This window comes from Amia ocellicauda, chromosome 16 (genome assembly GCF_036373705.1).
Source record: "Amia ocellicauda isolate fAmiCal2 chromosome 16, fAmiCal2.hap1, whole genome shotgun sequence".
Lineage (NCBI taxonomy): Eukaryota > Metazoa > Chordata > Actinopteri > Amiiformes > Amiidae > Amia > Amia ocellicauda.
This window is the reverse complement of record NC_089865.1, coordinates 9629156-9655815: the sequence shown is the minus strand read 5'-3', so window position 1 is coordinate 9655815 and position 26660 is coordinate 9629156. Positions and strand designations below refer to the sequence as shown.

General features: G+C 36.3%; 1 protein-coding gene across 1 annotated transcript in view; it reads right to left on the bottom strand.

Annotated features, from left to right (window-relative positions):
* kcnj3a (potassium inwardly rectifying channel subfamily J member 3a) overlaps window positions 1-12610 on the bottom strand; it is a 46213-nt gene extending 33603 nt beyond the window's left edge. The window contains exons 1-2 of the mRNA XM_066687795.1: window positions 11348-12610; window positions 10381-10597 (exon numbers count right to left, since the gene is read on the bottom strand). Coding sequence (XP_066543892.1) covers window positions 10381-10597; window positions 11348-12022 — 892 coding nt within the window. The 5' untranslated portion in view covers window positions 12023-12610. The remainder of the gene's footprint in view (window positions 1-10380; window positions 10598-11347) is intronic.
* Between the last annotated feature and the right edge of the window lie 14050 nt (window positions 12611-26660).

The following is a 26660-nucleotide window of genomic DNA, read 5'->3' as shown; positions in this document are numbered from 1 at the left end:
ACTGGCTTTTAACGATAATGTTCCTTACCGGTACTATAAATCACGTAGGGAGTAAAGGGAGAAGTCTGAATTACAGAGCAACAAACACAACTCAATTCTACCATAACATTGAATACAATTTTACAAATATTTAATGACAAGTTAACCAAAGATTTTAGGTTTTCAACTTACATGTCAAAACTAATCTTTCTTATTTCACATTACATTTCCAATTCTTAATGGTGGCTTTTTGTTTCATAAAGGGTCTTTCCTTTATCTGAGCTGCAGTCAGCTCAAGTTTCCATGAACTTACATGGGTCTACCAGATCTGCTTACCACTCTTCCTCCTCATACAAATGACTAACAGCTTCCCACAATTAGAAGTCAATGCAATGCACTATTGTATTAAAGGCTTGACACAGCCACCTCCCTGACTTCCTCCCCACCAGACGAATACTTGCACCAACATCACACCCAAACCTCTGTGAATCAGCCTGATTATCTGGTAATATAAAGCTGCCAACACATTTGTTACTAGTGGATTTGATGGGGTTTTGTTTTGGCCAAGTCCCGTTTGCTAAACCTTTATTGTGTGTTGGGTAATGTAAAAGGACTTGTCAAGGCTTTGTATTATTTGTGTTAGACTCAACATGAAGAGGTCTCTTGTAAATGGTCTCAGTGGAGATTGAGTATGGGGATCTAACCCATGGTGAAAGAAAAAGCAGGAAATTAATAAGATTTTAAATGACTGTATTTACACTTTTATTCTCAGTCGGCAGTGCACCTCAAAGGTCTGCATTGAAACATACGGTGAGAGAAAATAACAGTGTGCTAAAACACATATAAACACTTCTCCAGCACAGAACACGAGCATCAAATGTGCTCATTACCTCTGTGTGTTTCAGTCTGCACTTTTCTTTCGTGAACAATGTGACAGACCCCTTCAGTGGTACAAGCCTCTTGTGCATTGACCCAGGGCTCATTAGCTTTAATCAGAGACTGCTGCCTTCACCTGAGCTGCTGATTGACTTCCCGACTCAACTGACATTAACCCCCTGAACTGCTGGATACAAAGGACTCTTACTGGATCAAGTACGAGGAGATACTCTGAAGACAATCATTTTGACTTAATAAAACTCCCTTCCTCTCGGGACACACCTGTTCTTCCGTCCTAGCTTTTCAGTAAACTTTACTCCGATTTACCTCGTGTTTGTTAGCTGTTTATATTTGTAGCGTGTCCAATGCAATTGATATGGACAAATTTTAAACATACCATTTTAACTTAAAATACGGACTGCATGATTCTAAATTCCATATAGATAAAAGGCCAGAGTCTATTTGGAAGCAGCAATATAACACCAGGTGATATATAGATTTGTACAGCCTGTGGCATATGGATAAAAAAATAACGATGGCATGTAAAGTACATCACCTGTGGTGGAGATGAAATATTTTTTCACCATGGCTACAGTTCTCAAGAAAGCTAAATTGCCTTGCATAATTGGACATATGAAGGTCACCCGATATTTATCATTATCAAATGTTTGGAAGAGGGAAGTCTTCAGATACGGAGGCAGGTGATGCATATTTTATCTGTCGGTGTGAGCCACTTAGGTTAATTGCCAATAGGGAACATGGAAAGTAAAGGTACAGATAATAAATGGAAGCCTTACATTAGGGTTACCTTTAGTAAAAATGAGACAAACTGAAATTGAAATAATAAGACTGGTGAAACCTCTACGCCACTATTTGGCCATGTTGAGCTAAGATGTCAATGGATGATGCATTTATAAGAGGATTATCATAAATTCCTGTTCTTTATTCATTTGAATATCAATGTACTTGAATGTCTTAAACTTTATTGTAATAGGAAACCCATGCATAACACTGTAAATGTATTTTATTTTGTTGTAAATATTAATCTTAGAAATTATTTGAATAATTGTTATAGTCTGCCTCAAGTTCCAAATTATTTTCACTGAAATGTGAAGGGCTTTGTGGGCACATGTGCCAGCTCCCTTTATCCATTACAATTTCCAATTTAAATTTGACATCATTGTTTTCAGTAAGCAGGTTATTATTTTCTGAATAGTTGTTCTCAAAGCTGTGTGGCTTCAATGCACTATCCTGCAAAACAGCAAATACTAGATAAGTACTTCTATATTATGAGTAACTAATATTATGTTGAAGCCTAAGGAGATTTATACTATTAATTCAGCATTCCCATTTAGTATCCCTTTGAAATTCATTCTATACATATGCTTCCAAATACATACATTATCTTTACTTTCAATCATGATGGATGTCTAAAAAATAAAATACTGTATATTATTTTTATCAGCCTTGATACACAAATGAAAATAAATCTACCAAACAGCATTTGTGGATCTGTGAGTGAAATTTTGATTTTTTAAAAACAGTCAAAACATTAATCCAGTTAGTGTACACACTCAAAAATAAATAAATAAATAAAACTTTCAAAATCAATTCTAATCCACAACCTCATTCCCACGCCACCCCCGCATATTTTACCATAAAAAACACAAGAAACTCCATAACAAAAAGATGCTATTTTTCATCAAATGCAAGTGAATCATGATAAAATATATATTTTAGCTTCCAGCTAAAAAGGAGGGGGTAGAAACCTAATGAAATATTGCCAACAAGCAGCTGTCAATGCGTGATAAACTGCTCCTGTGAGTGCTCTGTCAGTTTGAGGTTTTGTTTGTTGTTTTCAACAGTGCTTCAATTTTATCTGTTGTAAGGGAGGGTTGTGGTGTTTAATATTGTATTTTTTCGTCATAAATGTTGTCACAATGCACAATAGCCTTCACAACACACAATAACATTGCTTGTGGAACAAACTTTACAGCACTGTACACCTCAGGTACTCCTTTCATACTCAGCTTTGTTGTCCATACCGTATTGAACCGGAGAAAGAATGACTAAAGTTAACTGTCAACACCATTGCACTGTAATTACAAACAATATTCATTTTCCTTCACAAGCTTCGCATCTTTAAATCCATCATTAATAAATAACAAACATCAGTTCATACATCAAAATACGAACTGTAATAAAATTCTATTGCATTAGAATTTGTGATAATATTTTGCTATTCTGCATTGTTATCCTTATCTAACCAATGTGTTATATCGTATTACAGTAATTTAATTTCTCCCAGTAGTAATGTTTGTGCCAAGGAATTTACTTTACAATAAGATTAACTTTAAAATAAGTACCCAAGCAGGAAGAGAGAAAAACATGTTAAACCACTTTCTCAGGTCTGAAGTAATGAGTCACTCATTTCAGGCTATACCAACATTTGAATAAATTAAATCTATGCATTAAATTGTTTTTAATCAGTTTCTAATGTGTTTCATGTTAATGGTTCTAAAATCCCTCTCATCTGAGTGACAAAGTCTACACATACGGGGAGAAGAAACTATTAACTCACTGTCATTGATTGATATTACAGTCATTTTTTTTATAAATCAGACAGTGACAGTGATGTACAGAGTTCATAGGTTTTAAAAAAGCAAATTATGTTATCATTACATACAATGCAAGATAAGCCGGTCACCAGTACCAAATCAACTTTCTTCTGAGTATTCATGCAAATTGGGAGATCTTATGCTGTCGGTTGTTTCCTGACACTCAAATGCTGGCAACGATTAAGAATAAGTGATGATTTAATCTACTGCCATATTTGTAGAGCTCAGATATCCCCCACTTTCTCAAGTCATCAATCAATCACTATTTTATACAGTGTCTTTTCATGGTGAACACCAACACCATCTCAAAGGGCCTTAAATCATCTTAATTGATGACTCACAAAAGTGAAGCACTGCAAAGTTTTAGCAGTAGTAGTCCTTTTCATAATTGCATTGAGTTCTAAAAGGATTTACAAGCAAAGTTCCTTCAGTAACAGCAATGACTCACTCAGAAGATAATAGATTTTGTAGGAGTAAAAGTGGCTGAAGTTTTAAATACCCAATAATTAGAGACACCTGCTAAGCTACCAGAGAAACATAAATCTTACCATAGAGGAATATATATATGTGGATATATGATAAAAAAAAAGATAAATGCAACAAAAACTAATGGTGTGTCCAGCACATTTTGTCTCTCCTAAAAATATTGCAGTAATAGAGCATTCTGGGTTACAAAATGTCAAGGCCATTTCTGAAATGGTCAAGGAAACCATGGAACTATTGCTTAAATCTAATTTCCAGCATCTCTGTATAACCTGATTAGTGTATTATAACCAAAGGTGTACTTAGTGAATGTAATGTGTGCCTCGATGATTACTTAGGAAAATCAGTTATCAAAAAGGTCAACAACCAAGCAACCAATAAATGTATACTGTCTTAAGAAACTCATTATCAGGAATGCAGGCAAATGTTTACTCTGAGTTTCTAATGAAGCTACAATACACAAGTGTGTGTAAAAGCATTTCAAAAACCAATATTATTTTGACAGTATGATTTAAATTGTAGTGACTCCATTTTAATTAGGTTACTACATATTAAATAAGTTACTGGATGCAGCACAATTTACTCATATAGCTTGATAAAGTCTAAGGCATCCCAGGATAATCCATACAAATAATAATAAAAAAGGTAGGCCAAAAAGCAAATCCTTGCAATTTCACAATAAAAGACTCATACCATATTGTACCTTTATCTCAGCATCTCTCTGAAATAACCTAGGTCTTAATTTCACAGTCATTGTCAATTCAACAGCATTATAGTCTGTGTCTATTTTACCCTACATCTGCTGTTTTTGGAGTGTGTCAGTATATGCAAATTAAGAGTTGATTGGATAAAAAAACCTGCCTTTTAATATGCCTGTCAAATCTGGTGCATGAAAAAAAAAAAAAAACAGCTGGCTGCAGTCATTTTCTTAAATACTTCAAAGCTATGTCAAAAATGTGTTATAGGAAAGCCAAAAAAAAACAATAAATACATAAATGTATAAAGTGGAAACCTTAGACAAAACAGATCCAATTCGAGTGGCACAATCTCCTTATACAATGATTATTCAATAATCTTTCATGACAGTTCAGTTTAGTATTTGTATCCAGTCTTGCTTGTACAGCACATGGCCCATGTTTTTGACATAAGTAATTAAGATATGGAACATTGTATGCGTATCATTGAAATAATACAAAAAACAGTAAATATAATTAAACTATGTGCTATACTGTACTAAAAGACTAATATACATGTATTGTTTGAATATATGTATATTTTTTTTATATTTTTATAATATTATATATAATAAGAAACATGACAATGCATACCTGTAAAATATGTTCTTGTATGCATTATATATTTAGAACACCCATGTGTGTTCTATAAAGTTATTAAGGGCAAACATTCAAAGCGGATACTATGACAGTTAAATTAGAAAAAGGAGTTAAATATTTAGATGCACAAATGTAGATCTTTAGTGAAAGATAGAGCTCAAGGTTAAGATTAAGTACTATCATAGTCATAAAGTTTATTCATATTGTTACATAACTGCAGTATTTTATTTGAAGTTTATTAAATAAAATCTTTTTTTTTAATATGCTAGACGATAGTAACTTTAGGTGCAGTGCTAAGGTCTTGGATTTTCAAAGAAAGAAAGGGGGGGTTGCCATGGAGACCGTTACAATGGACAGAATTGAAAATGTCTGGGGAATACAAGTGAACAGCAAATTTTGATAAAAAAAGAGTCTGGGCAATATGGAATACCATGCAAATTACGGAGACACTGAGTTTGGCATTTCTGTCAAATCAATTTTGTACCTTCCAGTATTATTCAGTTAATATGTAAACTTCTATATTATGCCGCAGCAGTGCCTAATCTAGAAAGTATTTACATGCAAAAAAAATGTCTTTGACAAAGCTTGTTTTGAGGTGAATTAAAAACAAAAACAACTGAATGGAAGTGACTTGGATGGTACTGATAATCCTTTTATGGCTATTAATTAATAACAATCAACATAATGTCCTTCCAATATCAATATATAATATTTATGTATGGATGTAAAACAGTACAAAATATAACACTATCTTGTTTAGGATATATTTAGCTCATTATATGTCCCCATGCGTTTTATTATTATTATTATTTATTTCTTAGCATATGCCCTTATCCAGGGCGACTTACAAAATACAAGCTAATTATCGTCCATTTCCCAATTATGAGTTTCAAAGTGTGTGAATTCCTACTTATAGTGCAGGTTATAATTGTATTTCTGTTTCCGTTTAATATATACATATAATATACCTATACATAAACACATTATACACACACATACACATTATTTTTTATTGTGCATAAAGTAGCCAAATACACAAATGGACAATCCAAATCACTAGATACACACTGTATTGCAGGTTATTACAAGGGATGTAGTTCAAATGAAGCCCACAACCATGTCCGAATAAGAGGTTCATCAGAACTCACAGACATTGAAAGAAGTGGTGTTCCTAACCAAGGTTGTTAATACATCTATGTAGCTTAAAACTTTGTCAATGTCCACATACAAATGCATCTTTATCAAAACCAATTTGGTACTTTACAAAAGCATGTTATGCTATTGAACTACATTTACCTAGCATCACACTTTCAGGTATAATGAAAATCAGTACTGGTTCATTTCAAATTCTGTCTGTGATACCGTTATAATTTTCACCAGAACATCACGCAAGGCACAGATTCGGCAGATTGACATACCGACAAAAATCAGTAAAGTGGAGTGGGAGTGCTTGGTTAAAAACTGTCTAATGTTTTAAGTGCCAAGGCTCTGAGACTAATTAGATGTCAGGTCATGTAATAAGGACATGAATGAGGCATTGGGAGGCTTGAAAACGAGGCAAGTCAATGTCATGTCACCCAATTATTGAATGCATCCCAAAGTGTTGTCTCGCATATGTGGTGTTGACACCACAGCAATGGGAACTTCAGGATACAACACGGCCAGGGCTGCAGATCAGTCACAGCTCCAGCACAAATCACACCAGATTGAAACTAGATGTTCATGAACGCTTCCCAATTCAGAAAAGATACTCAAATGGTAATACTTGTTATCATCTGTATACAGTTAGTTTTCACGCAGTTTCCTGGGACGGGTGTGAAGTGTATAGAACCTCAGAGCAGCCTCAATTCATGTCCTTCTGACACCGGAACACATCCAGGGACATTTAGATGGGTTAGAAATTATGCGAGGTGGAACATCAATTATTGGGTGCCTGTCCTCTTCACTGACAAACAACAGATTCTATCTTCCTTACACAGACAGACAGGCCAGTGTCTCGATACAATACAGTGAACAACGACACAGATGGAAGAAGGATATGTCATGTTGTGGGCTGGAATCCACAAAGTGGCAAAGCGTAAAGGACAGACCGGTGTGTAATCTACGGCAGCATTCTCAGTGCCATTAGGTACAGAAATTAGATCCTCAATCTGATAGTGAGACCAATAAAGGTGCAGATTACATTTTGTCCAAGGTTAAACTGTATATTAACACAATCCGTCATTCAGTAAATGCCATATAATTCAGCTTATCTCTATTGAAAATACTCATAGCTAGCCTAATAGCCTTCATATGTTAAAATTAATAGTTTTAACAGTTTATTTTGAACAATTATACTTTAGAGTGCATCATCAGTCATCTTTTCATGCAAGTGAAGGAATATGTTCTTTAAAGGCCTGCCATTTATTCTCCTCAAGGCTTGTACACATTATTCAAATGACAATGATCAGTTTTCACAATAACGCACATATATTATAACATTCAAATAAACACGACCAACTATGGCAGGAACCATGCTTGTCAAGAAAAATGGAAATTAGTTTAAAGGTTTCCACAAATCTGTATTATATATATATATAACAAATATATTTAACAGACTACCACAAAAAATACAGGGTGTAGCCAACTATAAACGTTCAAAGTTCAAACCATTATCACTATTATAAATATAAAAAATAGAATAAAAAATACATTGTTGACTTATTTGCTTGTCACAGTCAAATCACTAAGATTTTATGTTCACCATGGGCTGATTAAAGCATGGTTGTGAAGTAACATTTAATGAGCTTTATGAGAGTTTCTTCAGCACAGTTCACAAGGAATGGAGCTTAACTCTGAACTGAAAAGGGTTCATACTCTGATTAAGCACTCCTTACATAATGCATTTCTGCTTCTTATCAGTAAGTTGCAGGGTAATACAAGTGTGTAAACCCTTTCATGGCTGAGAAGATATTTGTACTTCATTTGCAAACATTTCTTTAGCCAAAGGCATCTAAATGCTGTGACTCAGGATATTCTTTCCACTTTTTACTTTGCACCCAAGTAAACTTATTTTGACACTATAGAGATTCGCAGGGTGCTTTTTTCTGTGCCATGCAGAGATGCAGAGTATGAAAATAGTGATATAATATTCCTGTAGACATACCAATAGTAACAAGAAACTGGTCAAATTGCATAAATGCAGTAATTATACCAGAAATATGTTACCTTTGAGAAAGTAGAATTAAACATAAATCTATAGATCTAATTATATATATGACAAGTATATGGTACTTAACATCACTCTTACAGTTAAATGTGGATTAAGTTTTCATACGTGTTAATTTGTTACAAAGGAAAAACAATGGGAAAATTGCATTCATACCACTAAACAGCATGGACAACATACTGTTTTCATAAAAAAAAATATATATATATATATATATACACACACACACATATATATATATATATATATACACACATATATTGCACTTTCCTATTAAAACAGACAAAAAAGCATGTATGCTTTGATTAAAGCTCTAATCCATAGTTTAGACAAACCGCTTAGTATCACTGCAGCATTCTGGGCTATAAATAGAACATGCAAGTAAATATTTCAACAGGATTTCTAACCAGAAAGATTAGCTCATTACAGAAAGATTACAATTGGTAAGCATGACAACAGCCATTTTCTACAAAATGTTAAAACAATAATAATTAAATTAGTGGCATTCCAGGTTATTTGTAAAACGATCAAAGAAACGCATTTGAATCGTTAAGCAATGGCTTATCTTAACAGAACAGAAGGGGAAATAATGTAGCACTGTAAAATGAAATGCAGCCTCACCCGTACAAGTTATATACAGTTTTAATTTATTCAAAACGCATGTATATGACCCTTTAATCTTTAAATCAAATATGGAGAACATTAGTATTAACACTGCCCTGTGTAAATTATTCAATACTATTATATAATATTCTGCAGTATAAAAAGAAGAGCAGTTCAATATTTAAACATCTTTCCATTTCGAACCAAACAAACAATTTAGTCATTCATCTTATTATTGTACATCTGAGGTGGATTCTTTAATATTTATCAATCTGTGCATTGCATTTATTTATCATTAATATCTATTACGCTTATACTTTGTAAGTCGCCCTAGACAAGGGCATCTGCTAAGAAATAAATAATAATAATAATAATAATAATAATAATAATAAATATTATTAATACAGTCTTGTTTATATTAAGCCTTTGAATGACACCATATTTATATGTATGGCTGTTTAATAAGGCTATGGTATTCACATTTCTGCTATCCATTTCTCAATCTTCAAATACAGTTTATATATAGGCCTCTTCATTAAATCTTGTATGATGTGGATTTGGCAAGAGTATCTAAAAGTAATAATCCACAAAGAGATATTCAAAAATATAAACAGTATCATTCATCATTGTTCAACTTTTGACCCCATCAAGTGTGTAGTCAATGTTTCATTGCAGGCACTATTGGTTTACAGATGTCTAGTTTAAGCAAAGAATTAAAAATGGTCAACTTCATTATGAAATGTAAAATATTAATCTGCAATCCATCCAGCTGACAATATCGAATGCTATTTAAATAAGTCCTAAGCTTTCTATGACAGTAAAAATTGTTCTTCCTTCTTATATACCATGGCTGTCTATCCTCTGCAGGGACATTATTTGAAGAGTGCGAGAGGTAGGGGCCTGCGTTTCTAAGCCCCACCCCCACACCAAAAAAAAGCCTGTGGTAAAATGAAAGCCATAGTCCCCTATAAACACACACCACCATATATCCTGAAAACAAAAATTGAGTATTATAGAAGAGTATTTTTGTACTAATGGGCCTGTTGACTGAAAATTGGTTTACATAAAGTCAGGAGTCACTTAATGTAAACCAATTTTCAGTCAACAGGCCCATTAGTACAAAAAAGTAATACATTACAAATTACATGTCTAGAGTCTCAGTATGTCACCAGCATGTTATCACTATGATGTTTCCTTGGCTTTGGTTTGCTGTATAAATGCATGGCAAATTTATTTTTGAAATTAAGAATATAAACCAAAATATGTCTGGCTTACTCACCAGTGGTTTCCACAATCCCCTCCAGAATGACAACAATTTCAAACTGTTCAGTTTGCATGGATCTCTGCGAGAGGTCGTAGAAGGGGCTCTTGGTGTCGATCACATGGCAAATTGTAAGAGGGGAAACGAGAAAAAGCTGGTCTGCCCCGGTGCTAAAGCCCACATCCAACTCGAGCTGATCCAGTGGGAGAAACTCGCCTTCAGGCGTCTGCCGGGACTGAGAAAGCGTGCAGAGAAAGGGGAAATATCAGCATAACCACAGCAATTCCATAAGCCATACTGACAGCAATTCACATGCTGTCAAACTTCCATGCAATCAATCACTCAAGATACAGAGAGAATATAAATTCAATGACTCATGACATTGAGGTGTTACAAAGAACATTAAAATGCATAACTTTAAATGGTATACGAGTAAATTGAACAAGCAATTCCTACTAATTATAGTGAACTTCGTTACCTGGCACAGAGCCCAACATTTTATTGACTCCTGGGACCAACTAAGAATTATGTGACAAATTAGGAAGTTTAAGCTATTGTCATCTTTTACAGGTGAACTTGTTTAATATATGAATGCAAACACAATGTATTCATTTGAAATGGTTATAAACAATTGCTTCATATGTTCCTTGTATAAAACAGTAAAAGTATTCAGCTTCTTTTATTAATCTTGTAATTAAATTGCATTCGATTAATCAACAAACATGCATAAAATATTACATAATTGTAACAACAATAAGACGTGTAGGGGAATTAAGATATTTGAAGACAAAGGGGTTTCATGAGAGAAAACAGTATAAAAAGATCATACAAACATATTTGAATATTTGTCTCAAACGTGCAACAGTGGATTAAAGCAATTGAACAGTCAGTGATGTAATAATATTCATCCACTCTTCAGCAGAGCTACACTGTCAATGCCTCAGTGACACACAGGGTTACATACACAGGGTGCAACAGCACTTACTTTCAGCAATTTGCAGCGGATCTGAGCGGAGACCATATGGCTATTGCGCAGGTTGCCGACTCTGAACATGAGGGTCAGTTTCCCATCCCTCATGGAGATCACCGCATGTTCACTAAACATCAAAGTCTCTGCCCGCTTTTTGGGCTGAGACATCTTGATAAACATGCAGCCGATCAAAAAGGCATCTACAATGGATCCCAGGATAGACTGAAAGAGAAACAAAATGATCCCCTCGGGACACTTGTCTGTGATGTACCTAAAGCCATAGCCTATGGTGGCCTCGGTCTCAATAAAGAACAGGAAAGCCGAGGGAAAGTTATAGACGTTGGCCACACACGGCGTGTACTGACTATCGTGGGCTTTATCTGTCAGGTCGCCTCTGATGTAGGCGATGACCCACCACATGGATGCCATGAACAGCCAGGCTACAGTATAAGTCAGGATGAAGATAAATAAATTCCAGCGCCATTTCAGATCTACCAGGGTGGTAAATAAATCCGAGAGGTATCTGCTGGTCTCACTCCCGAGGTTGCCATGCTGGACGTTGCAGCGGCCGTTCTTGTCCACGAAGCGCTGCCTCTTCCTCTTGGGCGCCGGCTGCGTGAATCCAGAGCCGCTGGACGAGGTGGTCACTACCTGATAGTCGTCCCCAAATTTCTTGCGGAGTGCAGACATAATACGACGAAGGCAGCCAGATTAGTGGTCCTTGGGATTCAATGTGCAAAAGTCCGATTAGATAACTAGCCTGGGCTGCGGTTCTCTTTTTTTGTCCCCCACGCGTTTTAGTCTAGTGCTGAAAACGAGGCGCGGACAGAGTGGCTCAGCTGGGCTACCTGTGAGAAAACATGAGCTCGCCGGCGCAACAGAAACCAAGCAGATGAATGACACTGGGGGGACGAGTCTCCTCTCATCAGAGCAGGAGCTTATGAAACCAAACTGCTGCTCCTAGGGATGCGCCAACCGCTTCTGCTGGTGCAGCCGCTCTGCCCAGGTCGAGCCAACACACTTCGGCGCAGGTCGGCTGTGGAGTTTGCACGCTGCGTCTCGACACCGAGCCAAAGTTGGAAGCGTCGAGGGGGAGGGGGTTGTTCAGCCGGCACGACCCGTCCTTGTCAAGGCGGTGGTGCGATTATACGTCCGATGGTGGTTACAGCGCGACCAAATTATTACATAGTTGCTGCACGAGAGCGCCAGTGTCACGCGCCGCTGTTGCGCTTCACACGCGCCGGTTCCCGCAGCCCGCGCGCTCTGCCGCCGGGCTCGAGCTGGCCATGAACCCGCCCGCCCGCTCGCCCGCACAGACTCACTCTTCACCGGGACGGACTCGTGTGCGGTTCCCCCTGCTCTGCCCGAGGGAGAGTTGCGGTCCTCGCTGCGCTCAGGTGCTGCCGTCGCTCGTTGCCTTGTGTGGGTCTCTGTGTCGGGTTGGATGTGGATGTGCGGAAGGCTGTCTCCGTCTCTGCGCACTGAATGCTCCTCCTGCTGCGCTCAGCCTAGTGGCACCTAAACTCAGCACATCTGCAGTGCCGGCTATAGGGGGGCGAGGGATCCCTCCTGACCGCCGACATGTGGGGTTGTTACTTTTCCCGAGTGTGCATATCGCTCTTTCCATTATTAGGTTTGTTTAAAATGCTTCTTTACGTGTATTGTCCTTTTGTAGCGCTTGGTGGTCATACTTGAGGGGCAGTTTGCCTTCGTCATTAATAGTACTGCAGTTTGGGCTATTTTGCATTTAAATAATAATGAGCAATTATTCATAGTGCATTTCTCACAGATTGCAATCAAATGTATGGAAGACGTTATGTCCAGTTGTCATGCAATATGGCCACGTCAATGCAGACGATTAGAATGTATGAATACATATTTTCAAGCAAATAGTCTCTATTGTATTATAAACGCTTGCAGTTCAAATAGGCTGGAATACACACGTGTTGTGACATTGCTACTTTCTTCTTACTCCCTCTGTAGTGATTATTGTGTGCCCCCAGCAGTTTGGCATTTGTCTAATTAACGGTTAAATGTTAACGAGACTCCGAGCTGTGAAAAGGCATTGCTTGCCCTTTGAACTGCTGCACCCCACTACTAAAGGCAGGCTATAGAGACATACCATTTAATTAGTGTATTCCTGTGTATAATCAGCGCTTACACCTGTGGGCTTAAATGATCTTGCCTCTTGATTTGATGGCCTAGAGACATCTATGGATTCTATATGATTATCATAATGAGAGACTTCTCCTACAGACCAGGAAATGTTTGCATGTAAAAATATGCTAAGAGTATATATACACAGTAAGTACAATTCAAAAAATCGTTGTGTGCCTGCTTGATCACAAATTGTGATGTATTATAATTGTGAAAAAGGTTATTATTGATTTTGCAGTACATGCCCTTGTGTGGAATGAAACGATCAGAAAACAAAGCTTGGGATACAGCTCTTGCCATCTTTCTGTATGGTAAAGCCTACATTATGTAAGCACGAATGCTTTATATTAGAAGGGATTTAAAAATGTGACTGAAATATTGTGATAGGTTTAAATTATGATATGTGCAATGTTCACTTATTCTTTCATTTAAATGTGGGTGTGTGAATCTTGCTTTATTGTATTTAATGGAGATAATATCATTTATAGCTTGATTGTGTGGTATGATGCACCTAATGGACACATACAAATAACCATAGGAGCTGCTTTTGCTTGTTGTAATTAAGAAACTTTAAAAAATATTGCCTTTCTGCTTGTCAGATAAAATGTAATTGGTTTAAGTTATGCATTTAAATGGTTACTATATCTTAAAAACTTCCAGGGTGCCCTTGACAGGCCCTGTTATAGTCTGATCAGACAAAGTACAAATTAACTGCATTTTGAACCCAACAAACCCTAGCTCTTGGCACATTTTGTTCCAGCAGGAACAGCTGTGCCTTGTCCACTGTTGATGTTTCTGTTAATTGGACTGCGGGAGCCCTTCTCTTGCTTGTCACAATGTGTCTTTGAGCCTAGTGTGTGATTACCAGTTTGTGACGAGTTATACATTCGATTGATGGTGGTTCTGCAGCACATGTAAGGGTGTCTTGAAGAATATATTGGTCAATGAAGTCAATATAGTGAATTAAGTCCTTGCTGTAGGGACAAATGACTGCTCTTTTTAAATGATAAGAGGTCCATCTGCTTTCTTGATTGTCGCACAGCAGTTGCACGCAATTCCTCCACACTACACATAAGTCGCCTATGACATCTGACTGCTTCAGCCTTCTAATCGAGCATTCAAGTGATTCAATACTTTAATATTGTATTTATTTATTAGCATAGCCAGTGGCTGCATTGTAGCATTTTTCATTCCTTTTCCTGGGTTTGTAGCTTAGACAGAAATGAGTTCACATGAATAAATGTTTGTCCTGTAAAATCCATACCATTTTAATAGTTCATCAGATTTAAAATGTCTTCAATTATTCTGGACATAACCTAGAAATTACTTTTAACTTTAAATAAACAACTACTGCCATCAAGATCATCAGATAAATACTTGAGCTTGATCTTCTAGTAAATCATAATTTGATAGTTCAGTAAAATTGTTTACCTGAGGTAAACAGAACCTTTGCACTCAGTTAAGCTCATTATTAGAAGCAAAACCTATATCTCAATTTAGACTGACCATACACAATTCTGCATTTCTTAACATTTCTCAAAAACATAGATATAAGTAACTAATTGAAAAGGTACTTAGTCTTCACAAATGCAGGATTTTACAAGGCATTGCAAGTTAACATTCTGTAATTGTCTGCATATAAGGGACTGAATGATTGATCTAAATCTCTTCCATTCTCACATTTCTCTGGTTAGTTCCCACTAAAACCTTATTTTGTTTTGATTTCTACATTGCTTTCTTTCTAACTGGAGAAAAATGTTTTGTTAATGTTCTTTATTGATGGGTGGCCTACTCAGAAACACCATTATAACAATGTCATAACAATGACTAAGGAAAATATTCTCTAATCTTTTGATACCTGATGTTGCTGTATGCACCAAATCTTTTGGGCAGGACAGCTGTTTCTGTAGTTGATCCCCTCTGCTTTGGGCTCGTGCTGCTCTAGTTCACAGCCAGTCCCAGTACACACACACTGTAAGCTCCAGGAGTCTTTTGATGTCATTGATCTTTTGTGGTTGTATCCTGCTGAACTGTAAATAGCTGGTGCAGTTATATTGAAAGCTCATGATGAAAACCTAGATATCTGAATCTAATTTTGTAGGCAATGTACTGTAGAATAATGACTGTCTATCTCGGTTGATTTGTAATGACATTTTAAATGTTAAGGTGGGTCTGTCTATAATGATTTTGGCATCCAGTGCATTGCCCTATCCAAAATGGCATCAACCTTGAAAGTGCCTGTAAACCATATTGGAGTTTCACCAAAAATTTGAACTAGAAATTAAAAAGAGAGAAAATGCCTGGAGTTATGGTAATGTTTAATTAGGCATGCAAATGAAGATAGGAATAGTCTTAAATTGTTTACTATTGTGAAAACATTTTGCAATTATTTTGTTAATGGATTAAATTAGGGTTACATTCTGGTTTGGGTGGGCATAAGGGTTACAGTTAGCTTTGCCAGTCAATGTAGACTTTTCTTTTTTAGGGCCACAGTTTGTGTTTTTAATGAGGTAACTTAAACATATGTAGTTTCACAGCTGGATGAAGCTGAAAATGATGCTGTTAGCTAAGCTATTCTCAAGGTTAATAATGTTATGTTATTGTTGTAATGGTGTACAGTTTTTCCAAATTATAAATGTACGCATGAAGAATAATTAATTGTGGCTTATTCTTTTGGTATAGGCATACTAATCACAGGTCTAGCCAGTAGGGGTCTCCGTTACAGTACAGTGAATCTACAGTGTGAGTGGACAGATCCGAGCAGTATAAATCTCACTCGCCAATGCTCAGATGTACAAGCAGCTTCAGTATGTGTCGGGGTTGAAACGAGCCTCATATTGGATGCCAACATGATACATGACCTTCCAGGATCGAATACCACAACATCCTCCTCTGAGAGAGACTTGCTACAGTGCGGAAACTCCCTGTAAACCGCTGTGTATGCTTGGTTTTGTAGAAGACCAAATACAAACAAAAATGGTTTATATCAGCACAAATATTTTCAAATCAAACCCACTGTGATTATACACAGACACTTATGCCAAATTAACTTTTTGGCCCACGGGGGTCTCCATTTCAGCTCCTCAAATTAGTGATGTTAATTTCCCATTGAGGGTTAGACCAAATCAAAACGTTGACCCACCCACGAATTGCAAATTACGAAGTTGTACCTGTTTTGATTTACAGATTGTTTAAAGTGCCTTCTAAAAAATAAATTAAACAACATTAAGGGTACAGATTTATACCTAGCAATTTGCAGGTAGGTCAAAGTTTTGATTTGGTCTAGTCTAGACCTTGGGATCAGATCGAGCCTAGCCTTGCAAGTGGGTCCAGGATGTAAGTAGTTCCTGATTACCACCTTCTCAGCCAGTCTGGAGTGTTTGTGGAGGTGGTAGCTTGCAGGGCTGGTGTATGGGAGGTCAGGGTTTGATTCCTGGTGCAAATTGAAAATATGTGTAATCTTTGAAATACATGCTGGTAGCATTCAACACTTTATAAGTAAAACACAATCCCAATAGTCTGAATATAATGGGTAAGATTATATGCCAGTGGAGTATTTGCAATACGATTAATATGATCTTGCTTACCTTTATCGGAGAGACCCGTGTAGCTTGCTACTGTGCTTTGTTTGACTGTGCGAAGCAAGGTGATTTATTAGTGCAGTGTTTCCCAAACACTGGATCACTGCTCTCATTGGAGGCAGGAAACGGCAACGATAAATGAAGGGGTTGAGAGGTATTCTATTATTCATTGTGTTCCGCAAAGCAATGGGACATTAGCATCTTCACCGTATGAAAACTTTCTCGGTGTGTTACTCGGAATATCATTTGTACAAGATGAAACATTGCCTGGTCTAACACGTCTCGTCTGTGTTTTCTGCTTCTTGAATATATAAGTTTATGTTGCTTTGAATTCTGTTTGTTTTTGTTTTCACATGAAAGGAAAACTTGGACATCAATGGTGTGGGGAGTCCTGCAGCATAAAATAAAAATTAGCATAGAAACAAGACAATATTGTTATTTGGTGGTCAGGGTGTCGGTATTATTCTTTCTAAAAGTTAGATAACTGCACAAAGAATAGTTTGCATGTACTCTCCTTAAAAGTGTATAAGAAATGATCATTTAAAATCTATACCACATTAAAGCTGCATACACAATTAATCTTGTTGTACAGATATCCATTCGGATGTCTATTAAATGCCTTTTTCAATATGGCAGCATTTTTAATACTTTGATAAATGCTTTTGCCGTCTCTCTCTGTGCTATAGATCAATATGACTGAGTCTAAACAACTGCTACAGTGAGTACAGTCTGTTCAAACCTGTATCAATACAGTAGTTCCCTCAAGACTCATTATAAGAATGTCTGCATTAATGTTGTAATACCTTCTCTAAAACCAAACATTATGAGGATTGACTCTACTCTAACACTTACAAGAACAGAATGGGTTTCTGAACTTCTGTCATGATGTATAAAATAAATAAGGGCAAACTTCTAATGCTATGTTCATCAATAGTATACAACACCTCTTATTAACATTGAAAAGAGATTGAATTTTTCATTCTTGACTATAATTAGACACATGCCATAGACCGTTTCCTGTGACATTGTGTACAATTCTCTAAAAGTTTGACCACCATTTTTTTTTTTTTTTGGTTTGCTAACATGAAACTGATTGTTCTAATTGAATGTAATAAACAATAATAAAATCAGAAAAAGTATACATTCTTATTTCACATTGTAGTGTTTTTCTTTCCACAATTGCTTAAAATCACTGTGATTTTTTATGTAACTAAATTCAGAAGAACTGACAACATGGAACATGTCACATAAGGTGCTGGGTCATTCATTTTACACCACAGAAGACCATACTTCTTGGTTATGGGTTTCTGATTGTCCTTCAGATCATGCTGGTACCCAGTTCAAAGAAAAAAAAAAAATACACATGCTTTGCCTGTGTAACAATCAATAGCTTTCTAATGACTATAGGTCAGAATAGGTCACCTAGTGTTGGTTTATTAATGAGAAAAGACGATGTGATTTCCTGTGAAGTTAAGGTTCTTATTATCCTTAAAAGTCATAAATACTTCAACTTTCTTAAATTGTCACATCTGGGAATTTAATCTGGGGCTGAAGCAACATATAAATGAACATTTATATATGTGTATATCAGATTTAAAAATTTAAAAATCATTCAATTCCCATGTTTATCGTCAGGCTGCAAGGTTGAAATGAAATTGTGTAAAATACCCATCACTAACATATTTAGTTTTTGGTTGTGTATAGAAATGTCTGATAATCAATTGCCCATAAACAAATACAGGTTTAATGTACATTTTGTATCCACTTCCTTACTTTTCAGTTAATTCATTATAATCTAAGAAATGGAACTTATTGTTTGTTCAGCCAAGAAAATGCACAAAAATGTTAAATCTTGGAAATGATGCACATATTTTACATATATATATATTTTTTACCTTTGACCTTGCCTTTCAAGAACCCCCAGTCTATAAATCATCTGACCAGTGAACAGGAAGATATAGTATTCCCCCATCTAACAAGGGCAAAAAGCTAAAGGAGGTCAATTTGAACTCACAGTGGGAAAATCTGGTTTCAGGTAAAATCATGTATAACGTGTTTCCCTCGTGGTCACTGAATGCAGGAGCCTGTCAGCTATCAACTAAGTAATTAGATAATCTGTCCTAAAATCGTTCTGCAAATAGATACACTTGTGTATGAAGTGGTTCCTCATCATATAAATGTAAATTCTTGAAACCCCTCCAGTGTTTTGCTTTATGAGCTGGATTACATCACTGGCACTGATCTCGAGTCTGACTCTTGTTGGTGATTTGGATTACCTGCCTTGTCTTCCATAGGTGACAAAATCAAACTTTCACCAGTGTAATAATAGTTGGAGGAGTAGATTTAATATCAGAAGTACCAATGTTTTCTGATTATCTATAAGCAAGTGTGAAGCACTTGACAGTTGATTAATTTATACATAAATTAATCAAAAACAAGTTTCCAATTGTGAAAATGTACACAGGAGCAGAGAATCTTAAATCGTCAAAGACTGATACATGCTGATACATTAATGATCACATTTAATGTTCTGTGGAATATAATTTTCTATGAATACATTTCATTGTATATTGATAAGTACAGAAGTAATTTTATATATCTTTTTCATCTCTGTATGTATCACTATCATGAGTATTCAAAAGAGCAGTACATTACTGTAAACCAAAACATATGCTACTAGATCAAATGCTTTTTATGGCAAGCCTGAAGCATATTGTTTGGCAGTCTTCATTGATTTGATTTTCAAAAAATAGCAATCATTGAAGTTTGAGAAGACAAATGACATTTTAATTTGCACTTTCAACCATTTGTAATAACCCCCACACTCACACAAAAAAGCTTCATGGAATTATTCTTTTTTGGCTATCTTTTAAAACAGAATCCTATACACATCTTTCATCCTTAATCAAGAGAGGTTTCCCTTAGGTTGTCCATCAGACAAGCTGTGCAGTCTGACTTAATCAACTGGAATAATACATACCTTTCCTTCAAAATGTGTTGCGTGTTCACATTAGAATATTACATAGCATGCCTTAGCCATGATATAGCCTTCATTGTAGAGTAGATCCAAAAAAGTTTACACATCACACTTATTATTTTTACATCCCCAAAAACGTTATCATTCAATAATGTAAATAACTTTTTATTGAAATAATAATAAATCTATGTGGGAACAATGAAATATGAATTTGTTGATTTTAATACAGAACATATATCCTAGCATAATTCCAACGAATGTTAAAAACATGTATTCTTATCCAAAAAATACACTGCTTTGGAAATTGTTGTAGCATAATTGATTTATTTAATTTTAGAAACATTTCCCCTCCTTGGTAATTATATCAAACCATATTTCTTTACTTCTTGTAACAAACACTTTCAATTTTGGCCTTGTCCCGTTTCCCATTATAAATTGATGGAATTGTTTCATGTGCTTGTTGTGCAGTGCATTTCATACAAATTGGAATGGGTAGATCTGATAAGAAAACTAGAATTGGTTTATTAATTTTATCGCATTCATCACACAGGTTACATCAGCAGAACTGGCACTTGAGCTCTGATTCCTTTTCCACACTAACCAGCCCATCAATTTCAAAAGTGTAGCCGTAATTTACTATCTTATTTGTTAATCGCTCAGTTCTTGCTTACAGCATGGCGTCTGATGTCTGAATCCGAGGATACAACGGTAATTATTCTGTTTGGCTTTTTCAATATCAAACCACTTGTTTTAATCCTCTTGTTTCATAAAGGGAATAGTATTGTGAAATGAACAATCTCACATACAGGGAGGGAAAAAAGTATTTGATCCCCTGCTGATTTTGTACGTTTGCCCACTGACAAAGAAATGATCAGTCTATCATTTTAATGGTAGGTGTATTTTAACAGTGAGAGACAGAATAACAACAAAAAAATCCAGAAAAACGCATTTCAAAAAGTTATAAATTGATTTGCATGTTAATGAGGGAAATAAGTATTTGATCCCCTATCAATCAGCAAGATTTCTGGCTCCCAGGTGTCTTTTATACAGGTAACGAGCTGAGATTAGTAGCACTCTCTTAAAGGGAGTGCTCCTAATCTCAGCTCGTTACCTGTATAAAAGACACCTGTCCACAGAAGCAATCAATCAATCAGAGTCCAAACTCTCCACCATGGCCAAGACCAAAGAGCTGTCCAAGGATGTCAGGGACAAGATTGTAGACCTACACAAGGCTGGAATGGGCTACAAGACCATCGCCAAGCAGCTTGGTGAGAAGGTGACAACAGTTGGTGCGATTATTCGCAAATGGAAGAAACACAAAATAACTGTCAGTCTCCCTCGGTCTGGGGCTCCATGCAAGATCTCACCTCGTGGAGTTTCAATGATCATGAGAACGTTGCGGAATCAGCCCAGAACTACACGGGAGGATCTTGTTAATGATCTCAAGGCAGCTGGGACCATTGTCACCAAGAAAACAATTGGTAACACACTACGTCGTGAAGGACTGAAATCCTGCAGCGCCCGCAAGGTCCCCCTGCTCAAGAAAGCACATGTACAGGCCTGTCTGAAGTTTGCCAATGAACATCTGAATGATTCAGAGGAGAACTGGGTGGAAGTGTTGTGGTCAGATGAGACCAAAATCAAGCTCTTTGGCATCAACTCAACTCACCGTGTTTGGAGGAGGAGGAATGACCCCAAGAACACCATCCCCACCGTCAAACATGGATGTGGAAACATTATGCTTTGGGGGTGTTTTTCTGCTAAGGGGACAGGACAACTGCACCGCATCAAAGGGACGATGGACGGGGCCATGTACCGTCAAATCTTGGGTGAGAACCTCCTTCCCTCAGCCAGGGCATTGAAAATGGGTTGTGGATGGGTATTCCAGCATGACAATGACCCAAAACACACAGCCAAGGCAACAAAGGAGTGGCTCAAGAAGAAGCACATTAAGGTCCTGGAGTGGCCTAGCCAGTCTCCAGACCTTAATTCCATAGAAAATCTGTGGAGGGAGCTGAAGGTTCGAGTTGCCAAACGTCAGCCTCGAAACCTTAATGACTTGGAGAGGATCTGCAAAGAGGAGTGGGACAAAATCCCTCCTGAGATGTGTGCAAACCTGGTGGCCAACTACAAGAAACGTCTGACCTCTGTGATTGCCAACAAGGGTTTTGCCACCAAGTACTAAGTCAAAGGGGTCAAATACTTATTTCCCTCATTAACATGCAAATCAATTTATAACTTTTTTGAAATGCGTTTTTCTGGATTTTTTTGTTGTTATTCTGTCTCTCACTGTTAAAATACACCTACCATTAAAATGATAGACTGATCATTTCTTTGTCAGTGGGCAAACGTACAAAACCAGCAGGGGATCAAATACTTTTTTCCCTCACTGTATCTGCACATGGATCAATTACCATGTGTAATTGGTTGGATGATGGGTTTTATGATGTTTTTTTAATTACGCATGCAACAACAACACCCCCTTACAGAGCTGAATGTTAGTGCTAATTTTTCTCATGCTATGTATGTGCTAATGTAGGCTATCTGATACATTTAAGAACATGCTACTCTATTTACTCCACACGAGGAATGCAATTAACAATGCAGAAGAATAGCAAGGTTTGGTTAGCTGCACCTCTTAAAGCCACCCCAAAGAGTGGATAATTACACATAATCACTGTGGGATTAAACCCTTTCAGATCAATGATCCTGATCCAGCCACTCAAGCATTCTGCATTACTCCCTTTATCAAACTGCCTGTTGTACATACTGTGGTGCTGATAACAGAAATTCTGCTTGAGATTTCCACACTACATGCGTTTGTTTTATGTCACTGCAAGAATACCAGACAGTTTCACTTTACTCCAGGGTATGCCAAAAATGTATCTGAATGCCAAATTAAACAAAAAACAATTAATTTTTAGTGTCATTTTAAAAGAAACTATGTAGTGTTTATCAGCATTGACTTTTTCTGCGTTTACACTGCAAGGTCAGCTAAAGTGGCCTGGGTCAGACTGCCAGCATGATTTTTGTCATCATTGATTCGTGTGTCGTGTTTAAGATGGGTGATGTCATAATCCCCACCCATGAACAACACGTTTTCTCCTCCCCCAAAAATTGAAGTATACCAAAACAATAACAACCTTGCTAGTTTGCAGTTGTTTTGCAGAGGTTAATCCAAGTACATTTAATACCAATTCTAGTTATCAAAGGAAAAATGAAGTAACATGTTGAATGGCAACTTTTGGTTATTGTAAAGAGCATGTTTAAGACAACCGTACACAGACAACTGTAAGGATTTTAATCACTGCGAGAATTAAACGTGGACACTACAGACACCAACCCCCTTGTTTATGGATTGCTCAGATACACCTGCTTAAAGTATTTGAAATCGACCTATTTAAGGTAGATTTTTATGATTCCCAAGATTTATTTTCAAAGACACTCAAATCATGGGGCGTTGCCTAGTAACACTCAGATTGTGGGTGAGCCTTCAGAGCTCCTTTTGAAATAAGAAACATTTCCAGAAAAAAAAAGACTTAATGTACACAATATTTGTGGCATTAGGTTAATAGACCTAGAATGATTTAAATAAGATATCATTCTTAGAGTATTCAGTATTTTCTTTAAACTAGTAATTCCAATAGTAAGTTTTCAATGGCTGACCTTTAATATAACTTGTACTAAGAAAGTGGATGAATGACACATTTTATATAAAGCCCTAGAAAAGATGTTAAGTATTAAGTGACTTGAAGAGGTTTTAGGAATTACAAATAATTTGTATGGCCCTTTTGAAAATCCTGCTGATTATTTTCGAAGACAGTTTCCAAATTGAAATGTACAAGTTCTGGCTTAATCAAAGTAAAGAATAAAAGGTTTTTGAATTTGTTTAGTGTATAATAATCCAAGGGTGATTGAAAATGTCACATCACTAAATATACCAAATTACAATGTGCTGTTGAAGTACTATTAAAGTGGGTGCTATTCTTTTTATTAAAGTTGTTCTTGTGGAATGAATTTGACTGCCTACAGCATAGAAAACACGCTTGATCATTATAGAGAGAATGAAAGCTGAATGAAATGCAGGATATCTGACATTTAGTAAAAATCACTATTACTCAAATGAAAAATAAGAATTGAATGGTTCATCTGTGTTTGTTGTTCTACTTCTTCCTAAGGATTTGAACATATAATCCAGTCTTTCATGATTTAAAAACTGCGGCAGCTTATTTAAACACTTCAGAACACATCATTGTGATGTTTGTTTTTGACTAGAAATTCAATCCTCATGTTGTTTTCTTTCTTTCACTGCTATCACAAATGAATGGCTTGCTCTCTAGGCAGTCTGGGTCTTGCACACTGCATAAATCAATGTTTAATCCTAATAATTTACCTCCACTGAGCTATTTTTATCACCTGTTTTCTGCCTGCTAATAAAATCAATTATAGGTTCAATTCAAAGTTGCTAACAGTGAAAAGGATGAGTAAGTGAATAAAGATGAACAGGTGACTAATACTGCTGTACAAACAATCATAAATCCAATTATTTTCCTTGGATTTATGTTGTTCATATACAAATGATTAACTCTGCTCCATTTACAGCAGTTTAAATATTGGTTCTCGATTTAGTCTTTTAGCTATTCAGTATCTATTTTTGTTTCCTACCACTGCGTGAACACGTTTTTAGTATGTAAACATCCAGGTGCATGGTCTTCAAAATTCAAGATGTAATTGGCTGTCAAATTTTCTTTGTGCAATAAAATTGCTCTGTGATATATCATTGTTGTATGTTCTGCTCTTCAGAAAATAAGAACTATTTACATTAAGAGCATCCTCAGGCTCCTTTTCTGACCACTGCGAACCAGACTGAAGTTTATATGTCAGTGGTGAGAGGCGAGAGCAGGCAGGTACTGTTCATGGAAGTGTTTCTGAAAACCGCATTGAATGAGGAAGGAACCCAGAGCTGCAAGATATTGTGTAGATTATGTTGGGATTCTTAGTTATTTGGTCAGTTATTTGAGCCAATAAGGATTTCTAATGGTAGATAAGTATTCTGCATCATTTCTCTGAACATCCAATATAATAATAAACGTTAGGATGTTGTATGCTGCCTGTTCGAAATACAAATTCTGTGAAGCAAATGGTTCTCAGTGCAGGGTACTCAGCATTAATTCTATTTCAGGGTCTAAGTACATGCTTGAAGGGAAATTATACTGTTTATCAAGATCATCAGTATTTGACAAAAGGAACAATTAAATAATTGCAATGCACAGCCAGTAAATTCCCCTCTTTATACTGCAGTCCATGAACGATTAGTCTTTTGTATTGCCTTCTATTCTGAATCCTGCAAAGTTAAAGTTGCATCCCCAGTTGCCATAGAAACTACAAGTGTTGATGCTGAAATGCTAATTCATTTGTAATTTTGAATATTCACTGCCTTTGAGGCTTTAGAAGTGTTTTTTTTTTATTTTGAGAACTGTCTATATACACACCCACACCCACACACATGAAAGCATAGTGTTTGCCTTACAAGAACACAAGAAAAATGTATTTTATAACACCCTGGTGATTCCACAGGGATATTTTAAAGCTGATCTGACAAATATTATACATTGCTAGATTTTCCAGAATGCACTAAAGATGCCAGTTGTAGGCAATGTGGCCCCAGGATGGCAGTAACTTATTAAACATGAATACACCGCTTATACTCTTTCTGCATCTTGACAAACATACACTTACTGCTATGATGACTGCTATGATGACTGCTATGATGCCTGATGACTTTCATTTATTTATTTCAGATCTTCTAATGGAAGAAGGTGTCAAGAAATATAATTCTAATAGGTAGTAAGCAACCATGCAGTGATAATTAGGTTTGCCAAACTTTAAATAATACATGCAATAGAAGGAAAGAATTAGCAGCCCATCTTAAATGTCTTAAGTTGTTCAACATGCTTTTTTACAGACACCCCAGAAAGAATAATGTAAATCCAAAATTTCATTCAGAAAAAGCCGAATGACATAATATTTTCAGTCAATCATCATTAAAACAAAAATCAAATATGTTTTCACTGTATCGCACATGAAGATACCCGAATATCACAATCAGATATGAGATGAAGAGCCTTTTGTTTTTCAGTTTATGTGATGTCTTTCATGAAAAAAAAAAGTTTCTCCCTTTTGGCCTCTTCCCTGCCATGGTGGTCTCCTTTTAAATTACTAGTGTTTAAGCCCACTCTTCATTTCAGACTCGGCATCACCTCAGGTTCTTTAACAAATTAAGAATTTTAAAGTAGTTGTTGTTTTGTCTGTCCTTTTCTTGTCTTTTATTTTTTTTACCCCTGCTGTGTAGAAAAAGGATATGGCAATGCTTTTCAGCAGTGTGGCAATTATGTTATTTTCTTCTTTACTTAAATGGTTTCACAATGGCTTCACAACAGATAGATGCTATTCACAACTGATTATAATGCAGTTAATGGTATTTTATTGCTTTACTAAATTAATGAACCCTAAGACATGAAACCGATGTGGAAAAAAACAGGCAATTAAGGTTTTTGGTGAATGTACTTACCGAATAACCAAAGCCTCCAGCGTTGACATGCAAGATGTTTGG